The following is an 11,101-nucleotide window of genomic DNA, read 5'->3' as shown; positions in this document are numbered from 1 at the left end:
AAAAGGAGCTTAATATGAGGCAACGGCGATGGGTAGAGCTACTCAATGATTACGAGTGCGAAATTCACTATCATCCGAGTAAAGCCAATGTAGTAGTTGGCGCCCTTAGCCGGAAAGAGTACTATGGTCGCAGAGTGAAGGCACTAACAATGACAATCCATTCCCATCTGTCCGCCCAAATCAGAGAGGCTCAGCTGAAAGCCTTGAAACAAGAGAACATGACAAATTAGGCTTTGAGGGGAATGTAAAAGAACTTAGAAATCAAGGGAGACGAAGTTTATTATTTCATGAACCGAATCTGGACCCCAAAGTACGACGGTTACAGGCAGGTTGTCATGAACGAAGCTCACCGGACTAGATACTCTGTTCACCCAGGTTCGGATAAGATGTATCTAGATCTCAAAAAGCTCTATTGGTGGCCAAACATGAAAGCAGAAATGGCTACCTTCGTGGGCAAGTGCCTGAATTGCACCAAGGTGAAGGTGGAATATCAAAAGCCCTCAGGTCTACTTCAATAGCCAGAAATACCTAAGTGGAAGTGGGAACGAATCACAATGGACTTCATTACCAAATTCCCCAAGACCCCGAGTGGCCATGACACTATCTGGGTAATCGTCGACAGATTGACTAAGTCTGCCCACTTCCTGCCAATCAAAGAAACATACAAGATGGAGAAACTGACCCGAATCTATATCCGAGAGATATTTCGACTGCATGGTGTACCTGTGTCCATTATCTATGATCGAGTTAGCAGATTCACCTCAAAATTTTGACAGTCATTGCAGAGGGCTCTTGGAACTAAGCTGGATATGAGCACAACTTACCATCCACAGACCGACGGACAGAGTGAGAAAACCATTCAAACCCTAGAAGACATGCTAAGAGCGTGCGTTATCGACTTTGGTAAGTCGTGGGATACCCATTTTCCATTGGTCGAGTTCTCTTACAACAACAACTATCACACTAGCATCAAGGCTGCTCCATTCTAAGCCCTCTATGGCCGAAACTGCAGATCTCCTCTGTGCTGGGCTGAGGTGGGTGACACGCAGCTAGCCAAAGGTCAAGTCTCTAATAGCACTCTCACTGGCCCAAAAATCATCCGAGAAACCACATGAAAGATCGTACAAATCTGGGAACGACTAAAGGCTTCAAGAGATAGAAAAAAGAGCTACGCCGATAAGAGACGAAAACCCTTAGAATTCCAGGTTGGTGACCACGTTTTGTTAAAGGTCTCACCCTGGAAAGGAATGATACGCTTCAGAAAGTGTGGAAATATAAATCCGAGATACATTGGGCCATTCGAGATCCTCGCTAGGATAGGCCACGTAGCTTACAAACTCCGTTTATGTCACACCCCCAAACCAGACGGCGGAAACGTCCGGGGGTGGAGGACTTCATTTGTAGTATCACGACACATGCATTATAGTAATCAGAGTACAAACAACCACTGTATTTAAAAAAGTATAAGTATTTACATGTGTTTCGTCATAGTATACCGAAACTAAATAGTTATATAAAAGAATAAGACAAGACATAAATAGCTCCATCTTCTCAGAAGCTTGGGGAGTCCCTGTCTACTGGTTCCCTGAGAATACAAGTAATTTGAAAAGAGAACATCAACATAAAGTTGAGTGAGTGCATAAGTATTTATGTTTGAAAGAATGTTTTCTGTTTCTTGAATATGTAAATTGTTCCAGAAAATCCTATATTTTTTGCTGTATATAAAAAGTAGTTTTAGTTACATAAAATTGTTCTATTTGTAAACCAATGCTCTGTATTTGTAAACCTTTTGTAAACTTGTATCTGAGAGTGTATCTGATTTCATCAACTGTTATTCTAAACTGTAACGTAATACTGTAAACTGTATCTTGTAAACTAGTACTTTGAAAATGTACTTAGGTTTAGTTAATTATACACTAATGTATTGTTAATATCTTTTATATGAGTTATTATAACCATACTGAGTAGATGGCCTGACCCAACGCTATGAATGCGCTGAAAACTGTTGATAACAATTTGTCACTCACAGGCGTGTATGCCTGACAGTAGCTAGCAGTCCGAGTGCGGGGTTGTCAATCCCAATATAGATCTATACACACATTGTTTCGATCCCCGGCTGGAGATTCTGGTTATAATGTTAGGACTTTACTATATTGTTTAAATGAATTAAACAACCTGTACCACTTGGCTCATAAAAAGCATATAAACGGTACATGTATAATAGTTAAGAAAAACCCAATCGTTCTGAAATAAATGACAGACTGTATGTTCCTGAATTAGTATTTCTTAAAATGTATCTGAAAGATGTATATCATTTATTAGTTTTGAATCAAACCTTTGTTCTTGTAAAACAATGTACTTTAGTATACTTAAATCGTGAATTAATGTTCTGTGAATCATAAATTATACCTATTATAATTTATATGTACTTTCTAAATTGATATCGAGTATTCATGAATGCAACCCCTTGCTCAACATGTTACAAAGGGTAATTTAAACTTAATGAACTAACTTTTATACTTTATACATATAAAAATATATATATAAGTAAAATTTAAATGATACTTATAATCCCACATCCAAACAAGGAAAAGGAACCAAAGTGGGTTATCAGTCCTAAGCCTTTTAAATCTTATTTATATAAATATATTTATACAAGTATGATTTCTGGGAGAAATATAAGTTTATAAAAACATTTAAAAGAAGTTTAATATTTTAAAATATATTTTGGTGACTTGATGTCATTTTGAAACAATCATTAAAAAACCATTTGAATTGATGATAACTGAAATCCATTTTGATAAGATATTTGAAACCACTTGTTTATAACACAAAATCTTTGTGTTAGACTTGTATTCCCCCCCCCCCCCCTTAAAACAAAAAAAAAAACTATGAAAATACGGGGTATAAACTCACCTGTAGTTAGTGATTCGAGTAAAAGGTCGAGGTAGGATGCTAAGTGTCAAGTGAAGTCTTGAACACAACAGATCCTATTAAGCATATAATGATACGTATATGGTTATAATTATAGTTTATACAACTAATTATGCTAAGAAACCACCTTAGGGACTAGGAATCACTTAGATTGAAGTGTATCAATCACATGTGATTGCATTAAAGGGGTTTATGGTCACTTAAGGGAGTGTACGGTCGTGTTGTGTACGGCCCTTGATGTGTACGACCCTTGATGTGTACGGCCGTACACTCATTGAAGAAACATGCAAAAATGGGTGTTTGTTCCTTGGGGAAACTAGTGTGACAATTGCACAACAAGAGGATGGACAAAACTATCATTTTTGGAAGGTTTTGAGGTGTGTACGGCCACACCAAGTGTGTACGGCCGTACACCCTTGATGATCTTGAGTTGGACGATGTTTCAAGGCTTTGAATCATGTGTTTAACATGTCTAACTAGATGATAGAAGGAATACTCACACTTTTGAAGGCTTCTAAGGAGTTCAAGGCTCAAGAAAAAGTGTGTGTTCTTGGTGAAATGGATGAAGATTTGAAGATCTAACCAAAAGAGAAGATTTCATGGATGAAAACATGGATCTTTACAAGATAAAGCCATGTATCAATAATTCAATGAAAGGAACACTTACATCTTTGAAGATTAAGGTGTAGAACTTGATGATAGTTGAGAGAGAATCGGTTTTCTTGAGGTGAAAGTATGAGAGTGTGAAGAAATGAAGGAAAAGTATATATATACGTTTGGGTTCACGACCACCCTTGGGTGTACGGTTGTACACCCATGTGTACGGTTGTACACTCCTGTGTATGGTCATGCACATGTGTACGGCGTACACTCCTCTAAATGGAGTGTTTGGCCCGAATGCAATACGATGAGCTTAATTTAACTCATCCCTGAACCCAAACCTTGAATGTATCAGACTTAGAACACTCAAACAGACCCTGAACAATGCTAAAAGATAGCAGAAACGAGTCTGTCTGTGATTGAATTTGAAAGACTGTACATGATAGAAATTTTGGGTTGTCACATTATCCCCCCGTTAGAGAGAATTTCGTCCCGAAATTAGAGTTTAATTAATTAAGCAATTACAAATAACTAAGCAAAAAGACGAGGATATTTCAGTTTGATTTGATCCTCGCGCTCCCAAGTGAATTTAGGTCCTCGCTTGGCATTCCCGCGAACCTTCACTATAGGAATACAGCTTTGCTTCGTTTTTTTGACCTCTCGGTCCATGATCTCTACTGGTTCTTCCACGAAGTTGAGGCTCTCTTCGATCTCGATTTCATCGAATGGAATTACAAGAGTCTCGTCGGACAGACACTTTTTCAAGTTCGAGACGTGGAAAACAGGATGTATGTTACTTAATTCTTGAGGTAGTCGGAGTTTGTAAGCTACTGGACCGATTCTAGCAAGAATCTCAAATGGTCCTATGCATCTTGGATTCAGCTTGTCACACTTTCCAAAGCGTATCATTCCTTTCCAGGGTGAGACCTTCAACATGACGTGGTCACCAACCTGGAATTCCAAAGCTTTTCTTCTTTTGTCAGCGTAGCTTTTCTGTCTATCTCTGGAAGCTTTATGTCGCTCCCGGATTTGTACGATTTTCTTTGTGGTTTCGCTAATGATTTCCGGACCAGTGAGAGCACCGTCAGGAACTTGACTTCTAGCTAGCTGCGTGTCACCCACTTCAGCTCAGTACAGAGGTGATATGTACTTGCGGTCATGGAGAGCTTCGAAAGTAGCACCCTTTATTCTAGTGTGATAACTATTGTTGTAAGAGAATTCGATAAGGGGTAGATGAGTATCCCATGCCTTTCCAAAGTCTATCACGCAATCCCGCAACATATCTTCTAGAGTTTGAATCGTCCTCTCACTTTGTCCATCAGTTTATGGATGGTAGGCTATACTCATGTCCAGCCTAGTTCCCAAAGATTTTTGTAGAGACTGCCAGAAACGAGAAGTGAATTTACTATCTCGGTCAGAAATAATAGATATTGGCACACCATGCAGTCTAACGATTTCCTTGAGGTAAGTTCTTGTTAGCTTCTCCATCTTGTCAGTCTCTTTGATTGGTAAGAAGTGTGCGGATTTGGTTAATCTATCGACGATTACCCAAATAGTATCATAACCACCCGATGTCTTAGGTAACTTAGTTATGAAATCCATTGTAATCCGCTCCCACTTCCATTCAGGGATTTCAGGTTGTTGTAATAAACCTGAAGGTTTCTGGTATTCTACCTTGACTTTGGCACAAGTACGGCACTTGCCCACAAAGGTAGCCATTTCAGCCTTCATGTAAGGCCACCAGTATAGTTTCTTGAGGTCCAGATACATCTTGTCTGAACCTGGATGAATGGAGTATCGAGTTTTGTGTTCTGCATTCATCATCACGTCTTTGTAACCACCGAACTTTGGTGTCCAGATCCGGTTCATGAAACAATAGACTCCATCATACTTGACTTTGAAGTTTTTATCCATTCCTCTCAAAGTTTCACCTGCCACATTTTCAGGTTTTAAGGCCTCGAGTTGAGCCCCTATGATCTGTGTGGACAGATGTGAATAGATTGTCATGGTCAACGACTTTACTCGGCGTCCCGAGTATTCTTTTCTGCCAAGGGCGTCAGCTACTACGTTAGCTTTACCAGGGTGATAAAGAATCTCACAATCGTAGTCGTTCAGTAGCTCCACCCATCGTCGTTTTCTCATCTTCAGCTCTTTCTGATTGAAGATATGCTGGAGACATTTATGGTCCGTCAATACTGTGCATTTCGTGCCATATAAGTAATGTCTCCAGGTCTGCAGAGAAAATACCACTGCTACTAGTTCAAGGTCATGTGTTGTATAGTTGACTTCATGTGTCTTTAGCTGTATTGAGGCATAGGATATAACCTTTCCTCTTTGCATAAGAACACATCCAAGCCCTTGATTAGAAGCATCACAGTACACTACGAAATCCTATGTCCCTTCAGGAAGAGATAGGATTGGTGCACTACAGAAAGCTCGTTTCAGCGATTGGAATGTTGTTTCTTGCTTTTCTCCCCAGCTAAAAGTTACACCCTTTGCGTCAGGGTGGTAAGAGGCTTAGCTATTCGAGGGAAATTTTGGATGAATCTGCGATAATAGCCAGCAAGACCTAAGAATTGACGGATTTCTGTAGGTGTTTTGGCTGCTGACCAGTTTTCAATTGCCTTTATTTTAGAAGGGTCGACGTGTATTCCTTCTGAACTGACCACATGACCTATGAAATCAACCTTCCTGATCCAATATTCACACTTTGAAAACTTCGCATAGAGTTTCTCTGATCTAAGAGTTTTTAATACTTGACGAAGATGTTGGCCATGTTCCTCTTCACTTCTTGAATAGATAAGGATGTCGTCAATGAAGACTATGACGATTTTGTCCAGGAATGGACGACACACTCTGTTCATTAGATCCATGAACACAGTAGGTGCATTCGTCAATCCGAATGGCATCACTACGAACTCGTAATGACCATAATGAGTTCTGAACGCGGTTTTGGGAATGTCATCCTCCAAAATTCGTAGCTGGTGATACCCGGATCTTAAGTCTATTTTTGAGAAGTAGCTCTCACCTTGAAGTTGGTCGAACATATCGTCAATGCGAGGCATAGGGTATCGATTCTTAATGGTAAGTTTATTCAGCTCGCGGTAATCTATGCACATAGGGAATGATCCATCCTTCTTCTTCACGAACAAGACCGGTACTCCCCAGGGTGAGAAGCTTGGTCTTATGAAACATTTGCTAAGGAGTTCATTAAGCTGGCTGGATAATTCTTGCACTTCAGAGGGAGCAAGACGATAGGGGGATTTGGCAACAGGGGTAGCCCCATAGATTAAGTCGATTCTAAACTCAACTTTTCGTTCGGGAGGCACTCCTGGAAGATCATCGGGAAAAATGTCGGGAAAGTTGTAGACCTCAGGAATGCTCGTGATATCTTTCACTTCTTGCTTTTTGTCTACCACGTGAGCTAAGAAAGCACAGTACTCTTTGCGAAGGTATTTTTCTGCCTTGATGCAAGAAATGATCTGGAGGTTCGTTCCGGGTTTGTCGCCGTAAATAACAAGAGTTTCGTTAGTTGGCAAGTTCAGACGAATGACTGTTTCATAGCATAGGATGTCAGCATGGTTAGGACACAACCAATCCATACCTATTATGACGTCGAAACTTTTGATAGAGACCGGCATAAGGTCTATTGGGAATGAAAAGTTATTCAAGGTAAGAGTACATCCTATGTATATATCGTTGGTGGATATAGGCTTCTAATTCAGAATCATTGTCTTCAGGAAAATTTTCTACAAAATCATCATCTAAGGGAATTTCGTGATTTTCTTCTGGCTCTACATCTTGTCCTTCACTACTAGAAAAGAGCCCTTTAATGACATGCAAACAATGACACTCGCTGATAGAAGACACGCATTTGTGTGCGCCCTAAAAAATAATGTTAGTTTTGCAAATTTTGAAGGATAGAGGACACGCATTTGTGCGTGCCCTAAAATTAGTGTCAGAAAAGAAAAAAAGAAATGCGGAGGGCGCCTTTCATAAAATGTGTGTGATCTAAGTGTGTCACTTTATATTATTTTTAATGAAACACGCGTTTTAACGCGGGATTTCACCCACCCTATTGGAACCCAAAAATTAAAACACCCCGCCTCTTCCAATTAGCCAGAAAAAGCCCTAGGGCCTTCGTCTTCATAGGAGAATTGCTCTTGCTTCATAGGAGAATTGCTCTTGCTTTCACGGGGCGTCGGGGATTCCTCGCCTTGGGATCTCCGCTTACGAGCGATGGTGGTTTAGGGGAAGGAAAATGGAAGTGATGGGTGGGTTCAATCCCTTAGATTCGCTTCTAATCCCACCTTCATCTCATCTAACATTTTTCGATCTTACAAAGAAGAAGACGACTCAACCTGCTGAAACATAGGTCGGACTCGGTATACGAATCCCTAAATGATGTTCAAAAGGTAATTGGTTTTTGGTTTTGCTTTCTCTCATCTCCTGTGTGAAGGTCTTATGTTCTATCTTATTTTTTTGTTTCCCTCTTCATTCTCGCCTCCATCACATAAACGACAACCTTCCTTCCTCCAAATGACCATATTGTCGGCGTCTCAGCCTCTTTCCGTCGTCGCTAGCGCCTTACCTCCGCCACTCCGGTAGGGTTATTGCCCTAATGCCCATCTGTTTTTTTTCGGTGTTCATAATGCTGAAATGGATTCTTGTCTGTTTGAATCGTTTTTATGATGGTCGATCTTATGGTGCTCTGCTGGAATTTTCATCTTGAGATAAACATACTAGTTGAATTCTTTTTGCTGCCTTTGATTTTTTGTGCTGAAATGTTTGCTAATGAAACTGTTGAAACAAACATACTTGCTGAAATATATTTGCTAAAATCGCATGCTGAAATCTGATGTTGGGATATGATTTGAATCTTTTTTTATATCTATTTGCTTGAAATCTTTGTTCTATGTTGAATGTAAGTACTCCACCGGTAAGCTCTCTCTTTATGCTAATTGGTTTGTTTTGAACTATAAGTTATCAAATTATATGTTCACAGTAAAGAGAATCAGGGGTATTTGGAAAATCATCAAGTAAAGAGAATCAGGGGCATTTGGGAAATCATCAAGCTCTCTCTCATGCCTAAAATGCCCCTAATGCCCCTGTTTAATCATACTTGGGAAATCATCAAGTAAAGAGAATCAGGGGCATTTGGGAAATCATCAAAGTATCTTACTTTACTTCCTTTTTCTTTCTACATTATAATTGTGATAACTACAAGTAAACAAAGTAGCATCCACTTCTCAGGTTTATACTGCCCCTGATTCTGCCTGATATAAAATGACTAAAATGCCCCTAATGCACCTGATTCTCTTTATTTGATGATTTCCCAAACTACCCCTAGCTAAAAATACGTGACTGAAGGACACTTTTCTAGTCTCCTTTCTTTATTCCTTTTTTTGTCAAGAGCAAAGATAGAGAATAATTGGATTGATTCTGGAAGAAGTTGTTCTTTCCAACTAAAGACATTCCTACATAAACACGTGATTTATATTAACATGTAGATGTATAACGCATAAGTAGTTATATCATAAGTAATATCCCTAAATTTTTTTTGCTTTTTATGTATATGATTTTTGCTATGCATAAAAAAATATTCATCACTTTCTCGTTGAAATCTAACATGTGTATTCTTTTTAAAATTAAATAGTTGTATCCAACTTGGAGAAACCATCCACTTCTGATGCTCCTTCCAACAAGAAAATTGAAAATGCCAACTTGAAGTCAAATGCTAAATCTTCCAACAAATCACCACCATTGATTTCAAAAGATAAATCTGAACACATGGAGAACAATAACATGACACAAACACATAAGATTTCACCTCCTTCTGATGCTCTTTTCCTTTCTTGGTTAGTATTCTATTTTCTATTTTTTTTTTCTATTACACATTGATTGATGGATGCTAACATATTGGTAAATAAAAATAAGAATTTCACAATCTGAACCAAAGTCTATAATAAAATTAAAAGGTGATCCGATTCCTGAATTCCTTCCTACATAGACAATTAGAATGAAAATGCAAAATTTAGGTCGATATTGAATCAAGTGGCATGAGTTATAAAAATAAAAATAGTTGGGGTTTTAAGGAAGGTTATGATAATAGCAGTCAGTTGTTATATATATTAAGTGAATATGGAATGGATGGATGTTGGAACAGATGATAAGGAATGAAGATGTTGAAGAATTAAAGGAAGTTGGTTCTGGAACATTTAGGACAGTTTACCATGGAAAATGGAGGGGAACAGATGTGGCCATCAAACGGATAAACAAGGGTTGCTTTGCAGCAGGTCCATCATCTAAACAGGAGAGATTGGTACTCACTCACTCACTCACTCACTCTATTTAGTATTTATTTACTAATCAAAATCACCAACAAGTAAACTCTTATTATTTATTATTTATTATTATAGACAATAATAGAGTTCTGGCGAGAAGCTGAGATTCTGTCAAAGCTTCACCATCCAAATGTTGTGGCATTTTATGGTATAGTAGAAGATGGTCCAGGGGGGACATTAGCTACAGTCACAGAGTTCATGGTTGATGGTACCGTAAGGCGTGTCTTACTTCGCAAAGATAGGTAATCTCATATTCTATACCTCCTTCAACTCAATCAATCAATCTACCATTTCATATATTTTTTTTGTCTAGGCATCTGGACCATCGCAAGAAGCTTATAATTGCAATGGATGCAGCCTTTGTGATGGAGTATTTACATTCCAATAATATTGTGCATTTTGATCTCAAATATGACAACTTGCTTGTCAATATGCAAGACCCTTCACGCCCTATATGCAAGGTATATATCTATCTATCTATCACAACTTACAAGTTTTTAGTTTTCTTATTATTTCTTATTATTAATGCTGAAGGTAGGTGATTTTGGACTATCAAAGATAAAGCGCAACACTTTGGTTTCAGGTGGAGTTAGGGGCACCCTGCCATGGATGGCTCCTGAGCTACTAAATGGTAGCAGCAATAAAGTATCTGACAAGGTAATACCTTCCCTTCCCTTGTTTGATTCTATCACCGTATATATATTGTTTTCTTTTATTTTGTGTTTTTGGTAACATACCAATTAACAATTAACAATTAACAAACAGGTTAATGTGTTCTCGTTTGGAATTGTGTTATGGGAGATCCTGACCGACGAGGAGCACTATGCAAACATGCACTATGGTGCAATCATAGGTGGGGATTAATCATTAATCATTATCTAACTACTAGTATTTTACAAGGAATCTACTTTCCTAGTATTCTAATAGTATCACACAAAACTTAACATCTGATATATATATAGATTATTACTATTGTTGGCCCACATAATATATATATATATATATATATATATATATATATATAATTTAATTGAAATCTCGAAATTCTTAATAAGGAATGGTTCAAATTAACTAAATAGCCATTCCTTCTGCGATTGATTCCATCATACCAACACTGTACTACTATCTGTAGTAATTGATAGCTAAATGGTAATAACCTTCAAAATCGGATTCGTCACCCTCTAAGCAAATGGGATGATCAATCATACCATTGCCTTTAGCAA

At 38.4% G+C, this 11,101-nt stretch overlaps 1 protein-coding gene across 1 annotated transcript; it reads left to right on the top strand.

The window, feature by feature from the left end:
* Window positions 1-9,700: 9,700 nt before the first annotated feature.
* Window positions 9,701-10,742, top strand: LOC145113727 (RAF-like serine/threonine-protein kinase 20). Its single transcript, XM_079049782.1, has 5 exons — window positions 9,701-9,856; window positions 9,954-10,120; window positions 10,192-10,339; window positions 10,413-10,535; window positions 10,644-10,742. The coding sequence occupies exons 1-5, from the start codon at window positions 9,701-9,703 to the stop codon at window positions 10,740-10,742; spliced, it is 693 nt and encodes a 230-aa protein (XP_078905908.1).
* The last annotated feature ends 359 nt before the right edge of the window (window positions 10,743-11,101 follow it).

Source organism: Lactuca virosa, chromosome 5, assembly GCF_052849685.1.
Source record: "Lactuca virosa cultivar CGN04683 chromosome 5, Lactuca_virosa_CGN04683_v6, whole genome shotgun sequence".
Lineage (NCBI taxonomy): Eukaryota > Viridiplantae > Streptophyta > Magnoliopsida > Asterales > Asteraceae > Lactuca > Lactuca virosa.
Note: the sequence above shows the minus strand (reverse complement) of the source record. Positions and strands in the feature narration are given on the sequence as shown.

Bases quoted from the DNA above. Each gene is read 5' to 3' on its own strand.
- LOC145113727 (XM_079049782.1), top strand. From the start codon at position 9,701: ATGATAAGGAATGAAGATGTTGAAGAATTAAAGGAAGTTGGTTCTGGA. The intron at 10,340-10,412 runs GTATATATCTAT...TTAATGCTGAAG, and splicing joins CTTCACGCCCTATATGCAAG to GTAGGTGATTTTGGACTATC. The intron at 10,536-10,643 runs GTAATACCTTCC...ATTAACAAACAG, and splicing joins GCAATAAAGTATCTGACAAG to GTTAATGTGTTCTCGTTTGG.